Here is a 26,622-nt window from a genome sequence, read left to right on the forward strand (position 1 = left end):
CATTTACAATAAAACTTAAGTTGTGGCCATTGCCCTTTATGTTGTTTAGCATCCTGCGTTCATTGTCCCCTGTGAGAATTTTTCAGAATTTAGTGCAATTTCCTCTTTCTTGGTCTTTTCCTATTTCTATTTTATTGTCTTTGTTATACATAAGCCATTTTTGAAGGTTCTCAGATTACCAGAATGCCAGGCTCTTTCTCTCAGAGGAGAAAATTGGTACCAGGAGAAGGAATAAATTGGTGTGAGCTGGCACCAGGTCTGCTGTCTCACTTCTCCATGCAGAGAATGTTGATGCTCAGCCTTCTGTCCATCTGGAACGTCTAGCTGCCAGAATGAATGAAACAAGAAAAAGTAATCCAAAAATGGCCAGTCCCATAGCTATGCCAGTGGTGAACATTTAGAAAGCCCCTCCTTTAATAGCCTCTTCCTCCTCCGCCACATCCTCATCTTCGTCCATGGAATTCTCTCTCTCGGGAGCTGTCCATTGTGAAGCCTTGTGTTTAGCTCCTGTCATTTTCCATTAAATAAACAGCAAGGATTTCCCCTAAATCCTGCAGTCTTTCAGAGCAATCTTTTCCTTTGAGAGAGTTGAATTGCAGATGACCTCACTGATGACTTGGTTGTGATCGGTTGAGATACAGTGTAACGTATTCATTATGAAGGGGAGCTCAGATACATGTTCGCCTCTTGGTTCTGCTGCTTCCCAGCTGTGAACCTTGATCTTAATTTGACATTTCTGTGCCTCAATTTCCTAGTCTTCGGATGGAGATGATGACACTATTTCCCTCAGGGTTTTTGAAGAATTAGATGAATTAATTCACGTAAAGCACTGGGAATACACTTCCTGTCTGATAAGCACGTAGTAGCTGTTAACGGTTATCCTTACTAATACATCCAATTCTAATGCAGTGCTATTATTACTTATTAAATGCTTTCTGTGTACCCGACTTTTAAGAGCCATTTTCTGATTAAATTCGTAACACAACCTTATCAAACAGGTACTGTTAATATCACCATTTTATAGATGAGAAAACTGTAGACTTAGAAAATGCAGGTTTTGTGCCCGACTTACAGCAATAAGCAGTTTAAACCCAAACTCCAGTCCGGGTCTGTGTACCCCGAAGCCCCTGCTCCTGACCGTGACATGGCCATGCTTCGCCAGGGTAGCAACTCTTCATTCATCATCGATGTTCAGTGAATGTCACTGTATAAAATACATGCAAGTTTCTGGTGACTTAGCTCTCTGCATTTTCTCGTTAGTCAGTCACCAGTAAGAATCTGTGGAGAACTACACGTTCCCAGCAATGTGCTAGCCCTGAGAGAGAACTAGAAATCCTCCAGCAGCTTAACCGTCCTAGCAGGGGAACTGCGGTTCATGCGAGGGTTAGAGAGAGTTGGGAGTTGAAGGGGCACGCGGTCAAATCTAGGCAGTTCGGCTTCCAGAACAAAATCTCCGGGCATCTCACCCCTCACTTAACACAGCTTTTTTGATATGAGGGAGGCAAATAAGTAGGAAACTTTGCTCATTATTTATAATAAGTCTTATTTTAAAGTTGCTATTGATTAGTATTTTGTTGATGTAAAAAGAATTTAAAACCAGTCAGTCTATATCTAACAGACGTCAGTGATGATGACGCTATGTTAAGCCTGATTACAAAACAATAGACAAAATAGTAAAGAGAGACACAAGCATGGAACTAAGAGGCTGGGTGGCACTAGCCGGTTCGGAGGAGGAGGGACTCATAGCCGGGCCTGACAGGAGAAATGTGAGGTGGGAGGATGAGTAGAGCTGGGCTTTGCAGAGCGTCACAGTCCGGATCCAACAGAGAAACATGTATTGAGGGACTGGTTTGGTTAGAACTATAGTTTGGAGATCGTGGCAAGAGAAGGCTGGGTAGATTATTGATGACAAGTACTACATTGTGAAACCCTTTTATGACTGACAAATATTTACTGAGCACAGACTTTTGTTAATGAATCACTTCCATTTTTATTGTTATAAAAATGTTTTCTTTAATGCTCTCAGAGATGATCCTTTGAGTACAGAGAGGAAAACCTATAAAAATAGTTCCCTGGTCTCCCCGGTCCCCAGGAGCGAGTGTTCGTTTCACAAAGGCCCAGGGAGTCTCTGCGTGCTCAACACTGCACTTCAGTCTTCTCAAGGGCAGAGGCTGTAGCAGGGGTCCTGGCTGTGGAGACCTCATCCATGGACACAGTGCCGTTCCAGGTTTATACTTTTCCTGGGAGAAACTGTCACTAACTCTCCTGAGTTGTCCCTTTTAGCAAGTTCTTCCTTATGTGTCACTTAAATTAAGCCATGTGGTATGTGGCCCATCCTCGAACAGGGAGTTGCATGACGGGTGTAAGTCTTTCTGAGGTCCCTGACTTGCTGTATGATCCGTGGTGTCACTTTTCTCAACTGTGAAATGGGCAAGTGTTAAAGGGGTTTGTAATTTGTACAGCAAAGTCCAGATGAGAGTTGCAGGTATTCCTAAGAACTATTCTGTTCTCTTGATTCAAATTGGAAGACCCTCTGTCCTTGATCTCTTTGAGGCATGCTGGGAAGTACCTGTGCTCATGCAGAAAGCCATTCTACTGCTTTATTTCTGAAGGAATCTACGTGGCAGGATTGGAGGGCTTCTCGTTTCTGGAGAGCCTGTCAAACTCAGCTTCTTGGGCCTCACTCCAGACTCACTAAATCAGACTCTTCCAGGGTAGAGCCCAGGAATCAGCATTCCAGCGTGCATCCCAGGGGATTCTGATGTGGCTAGGCTTTCAGAATTAGGAACCATTTATCCGAGTCCTGGTCCTCACCTGCTAGGATTTCTGGAGCCCTCTGGGGAGCCAAGGACAGGGATAGGCACTGGTGCCCTGTTGATAGAAGATCAGTTACTATGAGCGCCTGCTTTTGACAAGAACAATGCTAAGAGTCATATGTACACATGGTAAAGAAAACCAACAAAATGTGGTAACTGCCCTCAGGAAGTTCCTGTCTATTCATGTAGCCTGAGGCATGAAAATCCATCCATAAAAAATACACAAATGGAGCCACAAATTAAAAATGGTGACACTTTTTGAGAGAAGATGGGGGCACTTGACATAGATTGGGAAGTCATCCACTCAGGATAAGCCTTTCTCGGAAAGTGACAAGTGGACAGAGACCTGAAGGATGATTAGGTGAATAATCAGCAGAACCTTCTAGACTTGCACTATCCAATATGGTAGCCACTATTCAGTGACTGTTTACATTTAAATTAAAGTTAAACAAAATAGAAAATTTAATGTCTTGGTTACATTAGCCGCATTTCAAACGCCCCATGTGGCTACCATATTGGACAGTGCAAAAATAATACATTTTCATCATCTCAGAGAATACTCTTAGACTGCCCTGGTCTAGACAAGTCTGGCACACCGCGTATTTTGAAAATTAAGTTTTATTGGAATACAGCCACGCTCGTTCTTTGTGAATTCTCTTTGGCTGCTTTCACACCACAATGGCAGAGTTTAGCAGTTGTGGTAGAGACCGTATAGCCCACATGGCCGCCTAAATATTATCTGGTCTTTTATTTAAAAGAATGTGAGGGGATAGATGTAATGTGGCTCTCCAGCACGGAGAGCAAGGCGGTTGCTCATGTAATGCTGCTATTGCTTCACAGATGCTCAAATGCTAAAACAAGAGAGGGACAGTGAGCTCATGTTGCTCTGCCAGCGTGCACTCAGGCAGCTGCTGGTGTGTTAATCTCTTCCTTTCCCTCCGTCTGTGGCTTTTGAAGCAGCAGTCTTCTCGTCTAGACAAATTGGAGCAGATCCAAGAAGAGTGACCACGTTGGTGAAGCAGCTGGTTCGTGGAGGCACAGTTGACAATGTTGACATAATGTTGTACTGGGTTAGAGGTTGGACTAAGGGTCTCTTAAAATCCACTCACCTCCTCCTTTGAGATGATATGGGTCAAAACAAAACTGTTTAACTTTTGCTTTGGAACCCAACACACTGTGTGAAAACCTAGTGCCCTTGCTTATACAATGAGTTCAATATAGTAGATCTTATAAATCATGAGGTGTGCTCAACAGATAATCAAAGTTCACGTGCAAGTAGATTTTGATTTTGAGGAGTGTTTCGCCCAGGATATATAGCTTCTCTACCTGTGTTAATGGAATTTCATTAATGGTATTCATTATCTGACATACACATTTTAACACAAGTTTTAAAAAACCTAGTTCCAGATTGAGTTGATTTGGAGGGAACACTTGGAAACTTCATGAGTCTTCTCAGTATCTGCAATCCTAAATAGGTTACTTAGAAGTCCAAGATCTTTCTCTTTTGTTACTTCTGGATTAAATTCACTTAAAAGTACTCTTAGTGACTGGTACATGAGTTGGTGTATTTTCCTGTTATTTTCTTGCAGATTGGCTTGTTCTAGCAAATGAGTCATTGGTTACACTAGTACTTTTTGATCTGTGCTAGCCAGAGCACTAGCATTGCACCACCACTGAACATTGAAAAACACCTTGACCTTACCTACGTTACAATCTGGAAGGTGCAAGCTGTGTCGTGTACCATGAGAGGAACTTTGGTACATTATTTACAATCTTGGTGACAGCTCTGAAAAATAAGTCCTATTATCTATCTCTTTTGCTTTTTTTGAATAAGAAAACTGAGACTCAGAAAAACTGAATAATTTGTCCCCGGTCACGTGTTTAATAGTGACAGAGTGGAAACAAATCTAGGTCTCTCCCACTCCACAGCCATTCTTTCTCGTCCACTACTGTCGATTTTTCTTCTTGGTCATTGGTTTTCAGATAGGATAATTTAAAGAATTGTTTCGTATAGGACATCAGAGCTCAAGTCTGAATTTTGTAATTCTAGTCTGAATTTTGGCACGTCTATTCTCTATGATTTTATCAATAGAACCTGACTCAGATTCATTGGTGGAAAGATTGGCGATTGGTTATTTTTATCTCCTTAGAATTGAACTTGATTTCTAAAACCTTCTAGATACACATTTTCCCCCCAACACTGTTCTGAAGTGATTCTTTTTGACATTTAAAATCTAAATTACAATTTTATTGTTTCTGAGCTGACCTATTTTGTACACAGTATTAACTATGATTTTTGTTGGTTTCTTTTTGTGGAGTGAATAACCACTAAAGAAATATTGCTAATTCTCTTTTGTTTTTTCAGATTTGATGGGAACTTTAATACCAATGTATCTAGAACAATTAGTTGTGATCGACTTTCTACTACTGTGAATAGCCGGGCCTTCAATCCAGGACGAGACTTAAATTCAGGTCAGTAATCTCTTGGTTTTATAAAGGTGAACTGTGTTCTGCCACATTCAAGTTGAACAATTGTATTGCTTCCGACATTTTCCTTTAAGTTCTGAAGAAAAAAATATCATATACTTAAAGTAGGATATTTCTTTCTGGAAAGTTAACACTCAAAAGATGGAAAGGAAGAAGAAAACCAAGCTGAGAATGTTGTATCAAGCATTTACTGCATAGCTATACCTTGCTAGACTCTTCAGTTCATGATCTCATTTGTTAGGAGTTACACATTTGTCGTTTAAAAGGTTATTCTAGAGAACCAGTTATCTTTGCAGGAGTAGATGCTGAATTTCATTTGTATTCCCTAATTATAATTTTTCATTTGTTTTGGGGTTTTTTGGAAGAAGGATGAGGGAGCTTTTCCACTAATAAACAGTGCCATGTTGCCATATATTGAGGTTGAACTTTCCTTCCTGGTCTTGTTGGAACTCAGTCGTATATAATAGTAATAACTAATATAAATAATACATGTATATGTACTTATATGTAGCTTCAAAGTGACATAGTGTCTCTGCCTTCTTGTCCTGGAGTTGCAGTCTATTTTTCTCCCCCTATTTGTCTCGTTATGTACGCTTGTTGATTAATGGGCCTCAGAACCCAAGGGATTTGCCTTTTAAGAGCTGAAAGTACCTTTAGAAGTCACCACCAGCCTCGATCCTCAGGTTTTAGCAAGGAAGAATCTGAGGCTCAGAAGGGTCCTAAGACTTCCCTTATGACTGGAGAGGTGAAAGGTCTAATCCTTAAACATGAAGAATTGTACTTCCCAAATTCCAGGTCTCTTGCAGACTTGTAAAACCCAAGAGAGAAGCCAGCCAGAGGACCAGGATATTTACTCTTAGAGTCCTATCCAGCCTTGGCCCAGGGGAAGAGTTGTGGTCTTTGGGAATTGTATACACAAACCAGGTAATCTATTAGGTCGAGAAAGAAAGACTTGTGAGCTTTATGTGGCTTGAGGAGAGGAAAACTATAGCTGCCAGCTAAATGGTCCAGCTTAGACCTGCCAGGAGTATATTATGTAGACCCAGTGTATAATGGATTCAGTTATTTCTTTTGTTGGTCAGAGAATCTGGGGGCCTTCTGGAGCAGGTGGGGTTTACTACTAGAAAGGAAGCTCAGGAGAAATACTTTTCATAAAAAATAATTGAAGAGAGCAGAGAAGGGCATGGAATGGGCAGAAAAAATGAATTATGGACGATTCCATAGTTGCACAGGACACGGAGGTGGAACTTGAGTCTTCCGGTTCCCAAACTCAGTACTTACCTTCTCTTCTTCAGATATGCTCAGTAACAGGCGACATGTTGCTGGGGATGAAGACCTGAGGTAGAAATAGCCATCTTTGAGTAGGGTCAAATTTAAAGGTGTTCCGGAAAGACAGTGTAATCCGACATTTTGTGTAGTTAAAATTTTTACAACACGTGTTAACTTCTGGGCTACCCATTTGCATTAATAAGAAAAAAATAGTGCCTTACTGTATTTTGTATATATGAGATCTAGAAGGGCTCGTACATAAAAGTTAATAGTTATCTTTTAGGGATGGAAGAATAAGGTATTTTTACTTCCTTATTAATTTTCTTAACTTCAGGCCTGCATTACTTTTGTAATCAAGGGGAAAATAAAACAAGAAAGAATGATAGACTACTTTCGAATGTATTTCCACTCCTTTCTGGTAGACAGTATCTTTTTTCACACATCTTTGATTGTAGATCCTTGTGCTGGTGTTGAGGTTCTGGACAAAGCCCCAGCACCCTCCTGGCTGTGTGATTGGGACACTATAAAGCGTGGACTGGGGCAGACAGCGTGATGCATGCTCACCTGGGACCCAGAGCAATGCTCCACTGCCAGGATCGCTCACCTCACTGGGCCAGACCTTGGAGGATCTGGAAGTTACTGCAGCCAGGGCTACATTCTCGTTGCCTTATTTTCTATCTGTTTGTTATTTCTGATAATGAGCATATTGTTGATATCTATCTCCATCATCAATAGTCGTATTACTGTGCCTTTTTCTTAGTAAAGACAGAAGCCATTCTGCCCAGTAATGGCCTCCTACCTACTAACTGGAATGAATAAGTACAGTAGAGTTTATTCAACAATTATTTTATCAAACACCTTCTGTGTGGTAGACACTCTGCTTTGTACTAGGTCAGCTGTAAACAAAACAAAAAGCTTATATTCTAGGAGCCAGGAGACATAGATCTGAAGTAAATATGCATGTCAGGTGATGATGGATGTTATGGAGGAAAGTAACAGGGTGAGACCTGAGGGGCCTGGGGGGGATGGCGTGGAGGGAGGAGAGAGAAGGAAGGGGCTCCCCAGTGGGGTTGTAAACCATGGGACAACGAGGACGTGTATCCCAGGCAAAGGCTTTGAGTTGGGAAAATGTTTGTTGTGCTCAGAAGCAGCGAGAAGGCCCCTATAACTGCGGTTCCGTGAATAAAGGAGGAGAGTAGAAGAAGGTTAGGCCAGGGAGGTGCTTGGGGCCAGATCTCCAAGACCCTTGCTTTACTGGCCATTATAAGGACTTGAGCATTTGCTCCAAATGAGATAGAAGCTGTTGGGGGAGGGGGAGGAAAGAGTTCCCGCAGATAAGTCACGTGATTTGACTTAGGTTAAGAGGTTACCAGCTGCTGCCACAAGAATAGGCCCTAGCTGGCAAAGGTGGGAGCAGGGAGAGACCATTTAGGAAGTTATTCCAAAACCCAGCTGTCAGGTGATGACGGCGTTCATGGGGCAGCAACGGTGGAGGTGGTGAGAAGTGGTTGGATTCTGAATATGTTTTGAAGGTGGAACCAGTAGGATTTGCTGATTAATTGGATGGGGGGAGGGGAGGAACTGTGAGAGTAAGAAAAGAGTTGGGCAGGACTTCCAAGGTATTTGGCCTTGTCAACGAGAAGGACAGAGTTGCCATTTACTGTGACAGGGAATGCTGGGGGAAGAGCAGGTTTGTGTGGGAGGCAGGGAATCAACATCGCAGTGTTGGAAAAGTTAAATTTGAGAGGTGTATTAAATATCCAAGCAGATACGTCTCATAGGCAGGTGGATATCCAAGTCTGGAGTCTGAGAAATGGGCCAGACTGGAGATTTAAATTTGAGATTCATTGTGCATCAGTAGTACTTAAATCATGAGACTCAATTAGATCACAAAGCAAGTGGCTGTGGGTAGAAAAGAGAAGAGGTCCAGGGACTGAGTCTTGGGGACCTTTACCACTTAGAGATCACTGAAATGAAGAGGAAGCAGTAAAGGAATCTGAGAAGGAAGTCAGTCTGGCAGGAGAACCAGGACAGCCATCTCCCTGAAGCCATGTGAAGAAAGTGGTTCAAGGAGGAGGGAGAAATCACGTGTTAACTGGGTCCAGTAAGATGAAGGCTAAGAGAACTGACTGACCACTGGATTTTTAAACATATAGGTTATTGGTGAACTTGACAAGAGTTGTTTGGAATTATAGAATAGAATGAACAGCTGATCCTAGTCAATTCAAGCGCTTAAGAAGTAACAAGTGTTGGAGACAGTAAGTACTTGAACTCCTAAGTTTTGCTTAAAGGAGAGCTGGAGGACCATGTGGCGTCAAGAGAATATTTTTAAATTGAAAGAATGTACAGCAAGGTTATGTGCTAAAGGAAATGATCCCCTAGAGGAAATCTAATATGGTAGAGAAAAGCTAATCTCATAGAGAAAAGGAGCTAAGGGAGGTGATTGCTAGAGCCTTTTCCTTGATTGGGCAAGAGATGGTTGGGTTCCAAGTGGGGGCTAGAATCACAGAGCGTTCATTCTTAGTGAGAGGAGTGAGGGTAGAGTAAGTGTGCCCATAATGATCCATGTAGCATAGAGAACTTGGAGACGTTCCCTTTTAGTGATCCTGTTTCCTCAGAGAATTAGGAAGCAAGATCATCAGCTGAGACTGAGGTGGAGGAAGATGTGTTGAAGACCTTGTAGTTATATTAGAATTATCTTCTATGACTGAAGTTTTGGAGTAGAACTCAGCTGCACAAATAATTAGAGATCCTGACAAAATGCTGTTTTATTTGAGTACTTATTTGTTAAGGGAGGGATGGTTTGAAAAATCAGGAGGTGGAGAGGAAGAGGATGGTGAGGGTGGGGATATTTGTTAAAGACCAGATCTTGAAATCTGCTATTTCTAAGAACATGCTTCAAGTATAACGTACTGCCTAACAAGCGTTGTTCTCAGCACAGTTGACGTAGCTAGACTTACAGGCAGCTTTTGGCAATATGCAGGTATTTGAGAACTGACTTGCTTGCATTTGAAGTTTTGTGACATTCCACCAGGCTGTGGCTGCTTCCCAAAGTCCACATTCTTGAGCAGTCATTTGTAATGTGAGAGGAGTGGGAGACGGTGAGGGCTGACCTCAGAGCTCCCCCTTTTCCTCCTCTCTGGCTCATGCCCCTTTTCAGAGCAGAATTAATGTACTTGGTGGGCTATCACATGTCTGATATTTACATCTGTAAGATGTCCAGCCTGAGGCTCTTTCAGACTGTATATAATCCATCAATGGGTCCCTAATTGATAACACAGTTTCAGATTGCCTTTCAGACTAGGTGGAAAGAGACTCACATAAGTTGTAAACTATTCCTGGCTTCATTTATCCAAAACCAGGTCATGTGTCCATCCATCCAACGCACATGTGTATTCTTTTTCTTGACCACCCCTGCCAGATCTTGACTTTTTAAATTGACTCCTTCTCCCTGATTCCATTCAAATAACTGATGTTTGACGGGGCATGTGTTATATTGTGGTGCTGGTAATGTTTTGCTCAGGTTCCTTCCTGCTTTTATCCCTAGTTTCTCTCTCTCTCTCTCTCTTTTTCTTTTTTTCAAATTCCTGCTGAGCTATTTTCTTGTGTGTAGCCTGATCCCTAAAGAGAGTTTATTTGAAGAGTCCAAGGAAAGTTGCCTCTTGCTCTCTTCAGTTATGCAATGGAGGTGAGAGTGGAAGTGGGAGTTAGTCTTTCTCGCCGAAAGAAGAAATGTCTGGACTTACTTTATTGTGTTTGATTTAAAGAGCATTTGAAGTTGCAAACTTCAATCTTGGTAGTGTTGCAGTCTTCATTGAGAAACGGATTCATGGGGTGTCGGGGCGTTTGTAAGTCACGTTACGGCGGTGGATGCTGTAGGAGGCCCAGGCGGGTGCTGGAGCCTGGAGCCTGACTGTGCTGCTGATTTCAGTGGCTTCATCGCTTCCTTCTGTTGAGCGACAAGGATTGGCTATGTGCTATAGGGTCTTCACTATTCTTTAAAGTACTATGAAAATTACCTCTTAAATAGGCTAATACTAGTGCAGTGAAAAGCTATACTCTACCTAAAAACTAAAATAGAAGAGTAAAAATAACTATACTAGAAATTTCTGGTTTGTTTTTGTACCTCCTTACCCCAGCTTCAGGATTGCGTTAATGTCATAGAAGATGTGGTAATTGTTTGTATAACATCTAAAAACTATTCAGTCACTTAGAAATCTAGATTACTGAGGTGCTGTGATTCCGTTTATGTTCATATGTATGTCTGAGTATGTGTTTATGCACACATACGCTCACATGCACACACATACACAGTGAAGTACGCGGACAGAGGGCCCTTTGCATCACCTTGACCTCCCTTCAAGCTCTATTTCTATATTGAGAGCTACTTCAAAGTCTAGTCTTTCTTATAGTTTCTCAACAACCCTATGATGCTGATTTGAGGAGATTTTATTAGCCACATGTATTCTCATGTAAATGCTCTCATAACACACATGATCATAATGGTTACAGCCTGCTGTTTTGTTTTTGCTTAGCAAATGTAGCCTGAATATTCTTTTGTGTGTATGTCAATAAATCTATAGCGTTGTAGTCATGATTATATCATATTGGTGCATTAACCAGTCTACTCCAGTCCGACATTTAGATTGGCCCAGGTTTTCACTGTCTCATTGCTCCCTTGAAGGATTTCAAGTGACCCCTCCCAGTTTTCCTCACACTTGATGTGTGAACTTCTCTTTTGAAACTCTGTAGTCCTTTGGGTTCTGTTTCTCCTCTTCCTTCTCTGCTCAGTCCTTTTCCCTTCTTTCCTCAGGCTCCCCTCCTTTATTCTGTTCCAAAGGGTAGATGTCTCCACATGTCTTCTTTTTACCAACTTCCTCCCTTCACTAAATGGTACCTCCCTGAGTGTCCTCATCAGCTCTCACCTCACCTCCCACCATGTGCTGCCAATTCCACATCCCCGTCTCCGGCCCTGACCTGTGTCTGAGTGTGTTTATTGTGTCGCCAACTTCAGGACACACATCTCTCTGTGATTGTCCTGTGGCTCCCTCAAAAATTAAGCAATCAGTCAAAAACCAAACTTTCCTCTGAACTCACTCCCCAGTCTGAGTTCACTATTGCAATTGTCGGTACCCCCATGCTGGCTACACTGGCAATTCTTCCTCACCCTTTTCCACCTAGTACCACTCCAGGTTTTAACAGTTTTGGCTTGAGTCCGTGACCAAATGAGAGCATGAGTGAATGAATCTTTGTCAAGTATTTAGTATATGTAAACACCTTGCCTAGGCATTTACCTGTGTGTTCCTCTTCCTGCGCGTCCCACCAACTTATGACATAGGTCTCATTATCCTCTTTTCATTGAAGGGAAAACTTGGCTCAGATTTCGCAGTTCAAAGATGTATCTTGAATCCCTTTTGTCTTTTCCACTGCTAATGCCAGAACCTTAGATCTTTGCTGCCTTTCTAGAAGACTAATTAATGTAGAAGCATCCTGAAAGCCTTCCCTGCTTCTATGCTCTCCCTTTTTCAGTATATCCTGCATGCTGTAGCTGTTGTGAAAATACCTGCTCTGTCACTCCATTTCTCAAAAACCTCTGACGGCTCCCTTTACCTCTAAGATAAAGGTGGAGGCCTTTCAACTGCGTCTTCTGCTCCTCCTCCTCCTCCTCCTGAAGCCCTCTGCGCTCTACCCACAGGGAATTGCTCTCATTTCTTCAAATCACCAGCCTCTGTCACTCCTCCCTACTTTTGTTCACGTTATTGTTTCATCCTAGAACACAATGCCTGCCTTCTCTGACTTGTAAAATATTGCTCATTCCTTGGTGTCTAAGTTCTTTGTCACCTTCCCTGACCCTAGTAGGTAAGAGTTCCTCAGCTGTTGAGCAGGATGGGTTAACCAGGAGGCAGAGTCTGAGATGGAGGCTGTGGGGGAGGGGAAGGAAGCAGGATGGAGCAGTGGGAGAAGACGGTTGACATAAGCCTCAGCAGAGTCCTCAGCCACCCCCCAGGGAGCTTAGACGCTGGGACGGCCCTTCAGAGGTCAGTTTACTCTATGGTACGTTCTCATTATAGAATCTTAGTTTTTATATTGGGCATCTACTTAACCCTCTACTCCTACTTTATTTTTTGGGTGCCGAGTCCCCAGTCCAGTGCCTTGCTCATAGCAGGTGCACAGTAGATGCTCATTGAGTGAATGGAGGTAGGATTTTCTTTGTACTTTTGTTTCCTCATCTTTATAATGGGATAAGCAAGACGTTGAAAGGACCTTAGGAAAGGAAAGGATGTGGTCGTGATTTGCTGTAAGGTAGCACTGGTTTCCTGTGCTTCACAGCACATCAGCACACATGGATGTCACAGGTGTAGAGAGTGACACCAACTGCGCAGATGAATGACATCATTTGCATGAAACTGATGATGCTGAGTCCAAATACAGTGTACACAGAAAATGAATTCTTGGCTTCTTAGTACCTCATAAACCATTTTATACTATTGTCTTGTTCTTACCATGGGTACGAAGGACAAGTATCTGCTCCATTTTATAGATGAGGCACAGGCCCAGAGAGCTTAATTGATCCAGCTAAAGTCAGCAGCAAATCATTGGTATTGACACGACTAAACGTGTGTGTCCTGACTCCTACTCCAGTGGCCTCCTTACAATAGACTGCTTAAGATAAAGAGGTATGTCCCCACCACTGTATTCTGCCTGCTGACACTTCAGACTCTTTATGTGTAAAATCAAACCTGTAATATTCTTTCCCACCCACATCTCCTCCTCGGCCCTTGTTCCAGATGACAGTTAACAGCAGCTCTGTTTTACTCAGTTACTGAAGCTTGAGACCCAGAATCGACCCTGACCGCTTCCTCACTCTCTGTCATAAAGAGCTTCTCTCTGGTGACAACTGTGTGGCAGTTACTGTGGCAGACTCCAGGATAATTCAGACCCTCAGAGAGCTCCCCACCTGGTGGTTATACGTGTGTGCTGGGGGGGCGAGAGGAGGAGGAAAATCCACAGACACTACAGTTATAACCCAGCGCTCAGTGCTGTCGAGATGGAGGTGAGCCCACAGCCGGCATTGAAGGTAGCGCTGGGCCAGATCTTAATGGGCCTTGGATATAAGTCTCAGGAGTTTGGTTTGGATTTGGTTTCTGTTTTGTTTTTTCCCTTGAAGGCAACCAACTGACAGACGTCAAGCCGGGGAGGCCAGAGAGCTTTGTGGAGAAGTGGTGGAAGTGTAGTTAGCCTGCAGGAAGGAGGAAACTGGGATGGACTGTTAATAAGACCATCCAAAAGTCGAGGGGGAGGCTGCTGGAGGGGCCCTGGCATGAGCAGATGGCTAGATGAGGAGCAAATGGGTGGCAAGAAGCAGAAAGTCCGTGTAGACCACTCTCCCAAATTGCTTGGCTGAGAAAAGGAGAAAGGTCACTGATAACTTAGGAGAGAAAGGGTATAGTTTTATTATGACTAATAGTGTTTTAAGTTAGGGAAACTTGAAAATGTTTATATGTTGAAGATGGAGAGACAATCTAGGAAGAAGGTGAAGCTGAGGAAACAGATGGGACAATGGAGTTTAATATCTTGGTCCAGTTGTCCCAAACCTCGTGATTATCAGAGTCACCTGGCCCCCAGCCCAGACCTAGTGATCCAGAGTGTTGGCTTGGTAGAGCTTGGGAATCTGTAGGTTTCAAAAGCTGACTGATGATCAGCCAGGCTTGAGGACTCCACCTCTGTTTATTTTCTCTGGCTCCTTCCATGAATGTTCGGAGACCGCCTGGGCCTTTGGGTCCTCTGGGCATGGTCTCCTAGAAAGGAAGAGAGTAGAGCAGTAGATCCTAGACTGATTTTTGGATTGTCCCAGAAGTTGATTCTGGATTCTCTGAGCCCATGACCAGGCCATCTAAACTGAGTCAAGGACAGAATAGACTGGTTATTTTTTGCATTATATAAATCACCTGGAATGGATATGAAGTGCCGTAAGCTTGGAGCAGAATCAGAGGTTTGAGGATGTCCTCTCCTTAGTGTTACTCTCAAGTAAAGACAGTGAGAGAGCTGGGTCACCTGCCATTAGTGTCACTTTCGCAGTGGGTTTTAGCCAGCATGATCCACATGGTGGCAGAGTCACTGGGCTGCATGGTCTGGATCCCTTCAGGGCTCAGAGCTTAAGTCTCTCTACCCTTTCTGAGCCAGAATATCCTTAGCTATAAAATGGGAATAATATCTCTTTGGAGAAACTCCACATTCTGGCTCTTGCTAGCTGTTACGTGCTTGGGAAAGTTAACCTCTATGTGCCTTGGTTTCCTAAATAATAAATAAAACCTACCTCATACGCTTGTCATAAGAATTAACTGTGATAAGATATATAAAAGACTTTGCAAAGTCCTGGAACAAGGTCAAATACTCAATGTGCTTCCCACTTCTAGAGCAGCGTAGACAGTATCGGGGTCCACGAAATACAGCGGTTCCAGAATACATGGTAAAACGATAGGATGGAAGCAAGGAGAAGGAGGAATTGGAAAGATGTGAAAGGTGCATGCCAGGGGTTTTGTTTGGAGTCCTCGGAACGTTAATTTATTTTATTTCCCTCCAAAATGCTTGCTGTTGCACAGAATATTACTGAAAGGTGCGATGTAATTTCTGGTCTGTTGAGGAAGTCTGGGCGTTTTGTGTGTCTGCAGCTCTGTGTATGTAGGACACTGTATTTTATATTTGGCAGGCTGTGGGAAGTTGACAGCTTTGTGTGTTTTGCTGAGTAGTGTTGGGCTGGGCGTCAGGAATCCCCGCGTTCCTTGAGGTGGGAGGCAACAAGCTTTCTATTATAGAGCATTTTCTTTTTGTCCCTGCCTCTGGTGGATAATATTGTTAGGAAAAACAGAACACACAGTCCAACTACGAGTGGCTTGTAATCCATCTCTCTCATCAGCCTGGTGGTTTGTGCATTAGAGAAGGCAGACAAGGAATTGGGGACCTGCTTGGTTTTGTCTTGACTGGAGAGGCTGAAGGTATAAGAACTGGTCAGACATAGATGGTGAAATTGAAAGGAAATATTTGGAGACCACAAATGTGGGGCCCACGTGTTACAATTATCCACAGATGGTTTAGTGTGCTGTCTGCAGGTTGATCTTGAGACTCAATAAATGGAAAGTACAGAGCACCTTTCAAACGGGGAGAAGCACATTTTTTAGCTACTTTTCTGACAACAGTTTGTCTGTTGTGGTTGAAGAAAAACCAGCCAATGGGTATTGCAAAATGGTTTGTCTGTGCTTAGAATTAGCGTAGGAACTGTGAGAGAGAGAAAAGTCAGCTTGCTGAAGGCCACTGCAAAGGGGGATGGTGGGAAAAAGCAAGGAGCCATCACAGGGAGCTGCTGTCCTTCAAATGCCCGGGTTAAGTTTCTCCCTTGTCCTCATCTTAGCAGTCCTGTCCTCATCTTAGCAGTCCTCGGTGCTGTTTGGATACTGCAGTTAGTCTGGGCTCACTGTTAGTAATCTCGTAGTGCTCTCCTACAGCTTTAAGTCAAGGAGAAGTGAGGAAGCTGTTCCTTTTTTCCTCCTTTTTTTGCATAAATTTGATCAAAGCCCATTAGAAGTTTGCTCTTTCTCGCTGGTTGTAAATCTGGATGCTTCCTGCCCATTGGCCTTCATTCTTTGCCTTCTATCCACTTTTCTCTTTGGGTCTCTAAAGGGTCTTTGGGAACACCTTGTCAAATCTGTTACTTCAAAGATGAGGAAATCGCGGAATCTCACGGGGGACAGACACGAAGAGCCTCGGCCAGGGCCGTCGTTCACTGGTTCACTCAGTGACGACTGATTTTGAGGGTTTCCTAGATGCCAGGCGTGTGCCGGGCTATGGGGTTGTGATGAAGAAAACAGACTTGGCTCCTGCCCTCATGGGGCTCACAGCAACTCTGTGTGAGAGACGTGAAACAGCCAGCCACAGATTAAATACACAGAACATTACCAATATCTGCTATGAAGGAAAAAACTGGGTGCTATGAGAAAGGATAATAAGGAGAGTGGTCAGGGAAGGTCTCTCTGAGACGGTGACAAGAGTTATTCCAGGCCTGAGGATCACCTCGTGCAAAGAGCTTGGCCCATTGGCAAAATGGAACGGAATAGCTCTTGAGATAGAGTGTGGGGAGTAGGGAGATGGTTCAGGGCCTCATCAAGTCTGGATTTGATACCAGGTGAGGTAGAGTGGGAGACCTTTGAAGGGTTTTGAGTAAATCAGTGGTGGGATTTGCTTGCCATTTTAGAAAGGTGCCTCTGGATGCTGTAGAGTCAATTTAGGGCCAGAGGGCTTTCCAGTCTTAGAGATGGGACTTAACCCCGTGGCTTATTCTCATTTATCAGGGTCTTCCTTCTAGTTCCTAAACGCCAACTCGAATTAAGTAGAAAATGCAAAATAGCCACGGTCCTCGTCCAGATGGCTTTCTCATGCTGCTGCAATTGGCAGTGAAAGGAAGAGACCCCTAAGGCTCACATCTCTGACCTGTGGAACACCTACAAAATAATTACGAGGTCTCAGCTATATAGTTTCTCAAATAAAAACTCCTATTATCTAAACTATGCTATTGATTGTTTGATGTCGCTCAGAGTCGTGGGTGCTGTAACTACTGTTGACTCTGTGGCTTGTGTCCCTGCCATTTTCTAGCTAAACCAGCCCGTGGGGTCAATGGTGGACCCCAAGACCTTGGATGACCCTGCTGGTATGTCTCAGTTTCAGCAGTTCAGCAGTTGTCTTGCAAGAGTAAATGCTCCCTTTAGCCTTGTGTGTTACATCAATTGTGAAATCCTTCCTTTTTGTCAAATGTCTTCTTCATTGTATTTATTTACATTGTCTATTTACAAACTAATGCAACCACTTACTCGGCTTGAGAAACACCGAAGTGTTTATTCTTGCTACCTCTCAAGAAGTACTCGGTGTGCTTTTGATCTGTTGAGTGCTAATTCATTCAGGATAGATTTATTGACAGGTAGGCGCACTGGAGTGTTCCGGAAAGAGCCAGGCCTTTGGAGGCAGGCAGACTGAGAGCAAATCATGGCTCTGCCCTTGTGGCTTGGAGCAAGTTAATTCTGTATCTGCAAAATGGGTATAATAACCAACTCATAGAGTAACTATGAAAAGTGGCACACCATATGTAAAACTAGTTTGTATGATGCTCCAATTTCCACTATTTTATTATGAAATCAGCTCTTTTGAGGTATAATTGACATCCAGTAAACTTCACGTGTTTAACGTATACAGTTGATACATTTTGACAGGTATAGTCCTGTGAATCATCAGACGAGCAGGCTTTTTCTCTCTCCATTCACCTGTCTGTTTCTGTCCCGGTTGCCTCTGCAATGGTTTTGGGAGAAGGGGATGTTTATCACTTTAAAACATATTTAGAATTATCATTGCTCTATATTGATTTAGTCACAATATTTAATTGATTTTAAAGTGGATTTGGCATTAGAGGAAAGTAAGATTTCAGAAGTATCAAAAAACGGTTGAGAAATAGTACCTCCGGGCAGATCTTCCAGCCTGCAGCTCTCAGACTGTGTGCCTCGATGTGAAAAGAACCGGGAATCTCTGCTTCCGGATATCGGAGATGACTCAGATACGCATCTCGCCCTTGAGGATCTTGGAATCTAGTGATGGAGGAGCAAAAAGTTACCCGTAACCCGAAGATGGAAGAGCTAGAACGCTGGGGCATTCAGAGGCTGTGGCAGCTTCTCTCTGGGGGAGAAGCTTCAGCGAGGATAAGCACATTTATTGCCTCCGTCCCATGTGTCTGTCCGAGGGAGGCGTGCAGAGCCGTTTAGACAGATACAGACCCTGCCCACTGACAGCCTGAAGCCTCGTGCTGTGCGTCCTGGGCCGACAGGCTGGGCGTCTGCCCAGCTTTTTCCTGGAAGGCGTCCAGCATTTCTGTGGAGAGAGTTGAGTTTGCAGGACCCCTGCCCAGCTATGCAATGGTCAGAACACCTCACTGACTCTCATGATGGGCAAGGCCCCCCGGGCTGCCTGCATGGGTAATAGGGCTGCCATTCACCTCCACATCTAGGTCAGGGAGGCCCGCCTGGGGTGACACCGCAATGATAGATTGCTTCTGAGCCCTGGGGTCCTCATTACCATCATATCCATCATCTTCTCTAATACCAAATAATGGATGAAATCTAATCAGAGGCCAAAGGAGTTCTCAGCAGGAGGGTCTGAGGATGCTCGCCTGGTACTTAGGCTCCAGTGTCGGAATGACTGTAAGGAACCAGAAAGATCTCTGGTGGTGAAACTAACTGTATCATGCACTGTATGAATTCTGATTTATTTTTAAAACATTCTTGCTCTCCTTGGCTCCCCTTTTTAATAGTCTTACTGTAGCCTGTTTATTGTTACAGATGTTACTTTTAAATGAGGTCATCCAGCTTTCCTTGACTTCCAAAGCACTGTTTGCCTTTTTATTGCGGGGTTGGCAGGGCTGTCTGGAGAACAGCGCTAATATGAGATCAAGGTTAAGGCTCCAGACCCCCAGGAGACAGGCGGAGAAAAAGCCTCTTCCACGTTTACGTGCACTCACGTCAGCCGTAGGTCTCAGAAGAGTGTGGTTGCCTGAGTCCAGGGGATGACAGCGAGAAGGTCCCCTGGTGGAGTGGAGAGGGGGCAGGCGTTCTGGTCACACACTGACCTCTCTTCTCGTCCACTGTGAAACCTCAAGGAGGTCAAAAAACCCCTCTCTGAGCCTCTTTCCTCATCTGTCGCTTGGGGGTAGTATTTTTTTCTCCTGGGGCTTTTGTGAGGATGAAATGGGCTCAGCTCCTTGCTGCATGTTGGGTGGGGTAATTGCTGAAGGCGTGAGGCACTGAACACGATCTAAGTCCTCATGTGGCACATTTTAGATGGTGTGGTCAGGGGCAGACCAGCCCTAAAGCTGGGGACCCCTGACCAAATCCGTCTTGCCACTGTGTTTGTAAGTAAAGTTTGATTGGCACCCACCCACGCATTCATTTATGGGTGTTCATGGCTGCTTTTGCACTGCAACGGCAGAGTCGGGTAGTTGCAACAGAGACCGTGTGGTCCGCAAAGGCAGAATTCTTTACTCTGACCCTTTACAAAAGTGCGCTGGCCCCTGAGCCAGACTAAAGGGTGGCTGTGCCCTTTAAAGCGTTTAGAGCTCTATATGTATTTTTGTCAAACGCGCCTCACACTTTCCTTCCTTTCCGCTTCCACTCAGACTCCTTCCCTTGCATTGCTCTCTGTTCTGTTTCCCTCTGCATAACTCTCCTGGTATGTCAGCTGTTGCAATAGGGCTGGGTTTCGGTCATCTCTGTAAATCTCGGATCCTGGGAAACAGTCCTCTGCACTCGGTAAGTGTATAATGTGTAACTGAGTTGATGTGAAGGAGGGTAAGGAAGACTTCACGGAGGTTTGAGGACAGGCTTTCACACAAGAAGAGGGCTGCCACTCCAGCTGCAGACCAGTGGCAGTGATGCAGTGCACACAGGAAGGGAGGCGGGGCAGCATGATGTAAAGAACTCAGGAGCCAGGACCCCTGCGCTTGAATCCCACCTCGGCCGTTTCCTGATGAGGCCTTAGACAAATTGCTTAAGCTCTCTAAGCATATTTTCTCAACTCCAGAGTAAGGAATATTAATAGCATCTTAGGGTTGTCTTACGGATTAAATGAGATAACACAGAGGAACGCCTCCATCCTGGGGCTGGCGCCTTGGAACCACTCCCACGAGCTCTTACTGAATGATTATGGTTCTGGCCTTCCAGGTACCGTCTATGCCGCTTCCCTCCGTGTGGAGTGAGCTAGGTCAGGCTCATGGCTCTAGTCCCTCTGGAGACTAGGCCTGTTAACATCCCTGTTTTTCGCAGTTCAAGATTGTGCCCCAAGCCAGCAAGTGTACCGTGGCCAAACGGGGACCAGCCCAGTGAGGGGAGAGATGAGTAGAAATGAATCATTGATGCTGGAAAAGTAATCCAGGGCGTATAGCGTCACCATGCAGTATTAAGAATGATAGCTTCACTTGGCTGAAATACTCATTGCATTTCCTATTCATGGGGTATTTTTTAAGGGACAAAAAGAAAATTTAGTAGAAAATTTACAGCCTTCTATCTAGTGGGATTTCTTCAGACTACAAGCAGTTTATGCAAAACAGATGCCTGAGGAGCTGACACGCACCTGTGGATTTTGGGGCTTATATTTCCTCTTCCCCACTCCTCCAGTTCTCGCAGACAACCTGAAATCCAACCCTGGAATTAAGTGGCAGTATTTCAGTTCGGAAGAAGGAATTTTCACTGTTTTCCCAGCACACAAGTTCCGGTGTAAGGGCAGCTACGAGCATCGCAGTAGGTACGTCGACTTGCTTGCTAAAGTTTTAATTACCACTTCAGAGTGATCTGTATGAAATATAGACTCCTCATTTACATGCTTGGCTCTGCCAGTAAGATGCGGCGTTGGAAGTTTGTTCTGAAATGATTTCACCACTGAACGTAGATGGATGTGAGAATGCTGGGGAAGGGCGAATGGTAAAGCCCAGAGCTTCTCTAGAACTATCTAACAAGCCAAATAAAACAGGGTGTTTACTAAAGAAATTAACTTGTTTGAAACACCCAAACTGTTTTGACCTTCACAAGTCTTTGTTGAGACATAAATGCTAATGCCTTCTTCAAAGCCTAGCCCTAGAAGACGTTATGACATATCGCAGAGTTGAGTTTGCCATTCTCAACCTTCCATTCTATGATAATGTGCTTGGCCATCCTTTTGAAAGTTACATGTAAATCTCAGCTACTAGAACTTTTAAGGTTGTCTAGAAAACATTGGATTAAAGACAGTTAACATCCTACTTTTCTCATGGAAATGGCTTGAGATGTCCACTCAGCCAGAAGGGCAGTGATGGTGACATGATTGTGTGACAAGACTCAACAATTTGCAGAACCCCTTAAGCAAAGATACCTTCCTCTTGAATCCTCATGGGTTCCCCTTTGCTGTGTTAGATGTTTGATGCCAGAGCTTCTGGAACCGGTGCAAGGTGCCCATTTGTCATGCCACTTTTTGGATCTGAATTAACCACCACTTTAGCCTCCCTTCGTCTTGACTTCAAATTGTGTCTAAAATTTTCCCCAAGGAAAATACTACTTCCGTGCTTTCCCGAGAAAGATATTTGTATCATTTGTATGGTTTCTTCCATTCCCTCGCTAGACAGCCTGGGGAAGACCTGAATGTCTTGGAAATTGGACCAGAAGCCATGCCCTTGGGTTCTAGTCTGGCTTCTCTCAGGAGAGACCAAAGACACCATGAACCATCTAATTCTCACTTCCTTCTAGGAAGATAGATTAGATGGCATGCTGCTTTTAGGGAATCACCTATGAGGGGTAGTCCAAAAGGAAAAGCAGGACCTTGTCACAAATCAATAGGCACCTACACTTGGAAGGTGTCACGCGTCTCCACCCCAAGTCGGCATTAAATCAATGCTTGAGCCTCTCTTCCCTTAGCTAAGTGATCTGTGTTCCTCTCCTCATAGATTGCTATTCCCATCCCTTTGCTTGCCCTAACTGCCTTCATCTGATGCCTTTGCAAGTTCTGCATCCTTTGAAGCTGAGTGGATTTCAGAGCAGAGCAACACGAGAAAGGACAGGTGGATACTGATTGTGTCGTGAGGACCACCTCCCAGAACATACACTTAACATTACTATTTACCTGTCCCACTAAAGCTCTTTTTAACAACTTGGTGTGACAACGCAAACACATATTGTGCTCTTCATTTATGTGAGTTGAATTGGAAAGGAGGAGGTGTGTCATTCTGAAGAAAACCCTCTCACCTTGCTTGGAGGACAGAAAAAGTTCAATATTTGATGTGGTCTTCAGTGTTAGGATAGCCAGAGTTCTTTCTTTTCTGTTCTTCTTTCGTTTCTGCAGCCGCCCCTCCTGGATTCTTGTTCCCCAGCCCAGGTCCTTGCTGGCTCAGTGGTATCGACTGGGGAAAATACAGTGGGACTTTGGTATTAATGTGGGACTTTGGGCTTGAGAACAATTCCTGTAAACTTGGCCGGATTTTGAGGGGTTTTGGTACTTTGCCTGCATTTCTTAATTTGTGCCCAGGCTTTTGTGGCTCAGCTGGCATCTAACATTTCACAGAAAACTCTAGTGTTTTAGGGTGTCAATAAAGGAAAGCAGTCTCTCGAGGCTGATTTGCTTTCTTAAGCTCCCCCTAATTTGTTCCAGCTTTAAAGCTGTGAATAGAGACCTCATTAAACCTCTTCTCACAGACCTTCCTGTCCCGCACACTCGCAGAAGGCGGCTTTGATGGGGGGCGTTTCTCCCTTGGAGCTCCCCCCAAACCCCTTTTCTTAATGTTGGCAAACAAAAACCTGGCAAGAAGAGGGACGATCACAGGCTTGGACAAATTTGATGGCATGGTTTTAAATGCTCAGATAAGGGGCCTTTTGGTGGCTGACCTGTGTGAAATGCTTCGGTACAGAGAGGAAAGGCCCCTCTTTGCAGCAGCCGTGGGCTAGGGAAAGAAAAACCAAACCTGCTATTCAAAGCTGCTCAGCTTGCCCACAGATTACAGGCTGGCTCTGTTTCAGCAGAGCACCGTTCTGTAAGTCTGCAAAGGAGGACCTGGCACTGGCGAGGGGACCTTTTCCCCCGTCTTGTGCTGTCTCTGCACATCCGTTTCCTGAGGCAGAAAGTCAGGTAACAGCGAGCAGCAGCATCACGCAAAGCTAAGGGTTAACTTTTGACTATCAGACTCTCAAAGGATTTGCTTCTTAAAACCTTCTCCCGGTTGCTGTAATCTTTAGAAGACATAGGTCACCAATCCCTGATCTGCAGACACACACTGTTGTCTTGAGGTGGTGTTTTCAGTGCACCAGTATGGTTTCTCATTCCGTGCTGATCTCTCCATCCTTGTGCCATCCCTGGAAAAACACGCAGACACCAGCATGCCTGCCCGTCTGTAGTGTTCCCAGCTGTGTTAGGTTGAGGCCTGTTACCTAAACCAGGACTGACCCCAGAGAGCTTCTCCCCCTTCTAGACCTATCTACGTCTCTACAGTCCGGCCGCAGTCAAAGCACATAGTAGTGATCCTGGACCACGGGGCTTCTGTCACGGACACCCAGCTTCAGATCGCCAAGGATGCTGCCCAGGTCATCCTCAGTGCCATCGATGAACATGATAAGGTGATCATTATCCCACTGACCCTCGTGACATTGGGTCTTCCTTAAATGCCTTTTTAAAAGTACTTTATGTTTTATGATGTATATTTTTAAATCCATCTTTAAAATGACTTTGGGAAAAGAGAGTGGTTTCGTTTTTATTCTAATATTTGAGGAAGCAGCTTCCAGGTCTGGTTCCAAGTCTCTTTGAAAACCACCCCTGCCAAGCCAAGGCTTGCACTTTCCTTGCGGCTCTTGTTAAGACTTCTAATTGGTTGTGACTTTCACACTGGAAGTTATGCTAAGGAGGGAAGGCTGAGGGCTTGGGGGCTTGGATGCTGGCAGCTGGCTAGACTTTATCCCAAGATTGATGGGAGGTACGGAAGAAGGGAATGCTGCTCTCTAGGACACCTCAGAGACAGGTGTGTTTACAGCTAATGCTAATCCATTGCCTATGGACATTTCCTGCTTCATCATTTTGACTTCAACTCCCTAATCTAGTTCCTTAAAGCCACACTCCATGCCTTTTGCCCTCACTCCACCTGCAGTTGGAAAACCAAGATGGTTAGTACTTGCTAAGATTCCTCTCTGCGTGAAATACATTTTTTAATGTTCTATATGAACACCATTCTGCTGACTTCATCTTAGAACAGAAACCAAACTCAAGGGTCCCTTCCCCTTACCAATCCTTAACTAATCCTTTTCAAATTTGATAGATGTATGCCTCCAGGCACGCATTTTTAAACTCTCAGAAACTGTTTTCTAGGCCTTCTCACTCCTTGGGTTCTCTCTGGAATATAAAATAACCTTTACATGGTAAGGTAGCAACTCTTCTTTTTCTCTCCTCCAGATCTCTGTGTTGACTGTAGCGGACACCGTCAGGACTTGCTCCCTCGACCAGTGCTATAAGACGTTCCTGTCTCCGGCCACCAGTGAGACCAAGAGGAAGATGTCCACCTTCGTTAGTAGCGTCAAGTCTTTGGACAGTCCCACCCAGCACGCAGTAGGATTTCAAAAGGCATTTCAGCTGATTCGAAGCACAAACAACAACACAAGATCCCAAGCAAGTAAGTGCCCTCTCTCAGAGGCCTTAGAAACTAATCAATAAAGGATGGCGCTAGGAATGTATTGTAAATCGATCACACAGCTACGTCTAGAGGGATTTTTCAAAAACTGACTTGGGATAAAATTTTCATGTGTTGTCATAATGGTCGTCTAAAACTAGGACCTTCCCAGATTTTCTCTTCTTTTCCAAGCAGAGGTGTTCAGTCTCCCCGATTTCTTCACTCCCAGAGCCTCTTCTTCCTGCCCCTTGATTAAGAACGTGTCCCCATTTATTTCCCAGGGGAATATTCGCCTCCTTTTTAATGCTGATCGTCAGCCTTCCCTCCTCCCCTGACTCAGGGATGTCTGCTTGTGCGCATGTGCACATAAATAGGGCAGCAGGAGTTCCCGCACTGATCCTTCCTTCTTCTGACCAGCTGTCATTTAGATGAGCACAGCCCTTCAAATGTACAAAGGCACTCTAATTTAATTTTCGTGTATTAAAGGAAATCTGGAATTAGGATGCATGCAAAAGGAAAGGATATTGGAAATAAGAGACGTGCTTTGAAACTCCTGAAAGGAATCTATGTCCTTTTCCATTTTATATTCGAAAATCTATTTGTAGGGGTTTTTTTTTAGTTGAATGTATCCTATTAAGATAAATTTTAAAAATATGTTTTCAAGCTCTTCAGTGTGTCTGCATTAAACTAAGCATTGATAAATACAGCACATAGTGCCTGGCACATGCTGGGCCCTTGAAAGAAAGAAGAAGTTACTGTAATTATTACAACTAATGATGGTAAATAGCATATTAGTTTTATGTTTCTGCATAACAAATTACTACAAACTGAACAACAGCTTAAAACAAAGTATGTTTATTATCTCACAGTTTCCGTGGCCATGAGTCCAGGTGCACCCTAGCTGGGGTCCTTGCTTAGGAATGCACAAGGCTGCAGTCCAGGTGTCAGCCAGGTCTGTGGTCTCATCTCAAGTCTGGAGTCCTCTTCCAAGCTCCATTGATGACAGAATGAATTTCCTTGCAACTGTGAACCTCATGTCCACTTGCTTCCTCGAGTCTAGGCAGAGAGCATCTCTTCTTCAAGCCCTTGACGTCAGGGAAAGGCTTCGACCCTCTTTTAAAAGGTTCACCTGGTCTAATCAGACCCACTCTCCGTTTTGGTTTAATCGTCTTACTCCCCCTTGTGATGGACTTATTAGAGACTTCAATTACATCTGCAAAATCTCTCCATCTTTGCCACATTGTAACACAGTCACAGGAGTGACATCCCATCACTTTTGCCATGTTCTGTTAGTTAGAAGCAAATTACTGGCTACTCCCAGAACCACTCCCACAAGAGGGGTGAGGATGATAGAGGCTGTGGGTCGTTGGGGTCATCTTAGAATTTTGCCTACCAGCTTTGGCAAGTGCCAGCTATCCACAGACCAGTATTGTAGGATGGCTGAGTGTAAAGTTGGCTATGATTCAGTAAGGCCAGCGGACAAGGCTGACCTCTCAAGTATTCAAGATGGATTGCAGTTGATTGATGCCATTTACCTTTAGATGCCATTTATCAGCTGCCTTCTACATGTCAGCTTGCTCACTGGAAGTACTTTTACTGGATTCTTCAGTCATCAAACCATCTTTAGCATTTAAGTCTATAAATGCTAGACTGGCAGTGGCCAGGCAGTGAATACGAGTCAAGCGAGCCCAAGGTAAGGTAGTGAGGATTGTTTGGGAAGCATAGTAAGCCAGAGAGCACGGGCTGCACCCGGAAAGTGCAGGCTGCATCTAGAGAGCATGCTCTGCATCCAGAGAGCACGGGCTGCATCCAGAGAGCATGCTCTGCATCCAGAGAGTGTGGGCTGCA

At 44.2% G+C, this 26,622-nt stretch overlaps 1 protein-coding gene across 1 annotated transcript in view; it reads left to right on the forward strand.

Moving 5' to 3' along the window:
- Window positions 1-26,622, forward strand: part of CACHD1 (cache domain containing 1) — a 196,321-nt gene that overhangs the window by 120,024 nt on the left and 49,675 nt on the right. The window contains exons 4-7 of the mRNA XM_046645106.1: window positions 5,182-5,288; window positions 20,777-20,903; window positions 23,590-23,734; window positions 24,561-24,777. Of these exons, the coding sequence (XP_046501062.1) occupies window positions 5,182-5,288; window positions 20,777-20,903; window positions 23,590-23,734; window positions 24,561-24,777 (596 nt within the window). The remainder of the gene's footprint in view (window positions 1-5,181; window positions 5,289-20,776; window positions 20,904-23,589; window positions 23,735-24,560; window positions 24,778-26,622) is intronic.

This window comes from Equus quagga, chromosome 18 (assembly GCF_021613505.1).
Source record: "Equus quagga isolate Etosha38 chromosome 18, UCLA_HA_Equagga_1.0, whole genome shotgun sequence".
NCBI classification, from domain to species: Eukaryota; Metazoa; Chordata; class Mammalia; order Perissodactyla; family Equidae; genus Equus; species Equus quagga.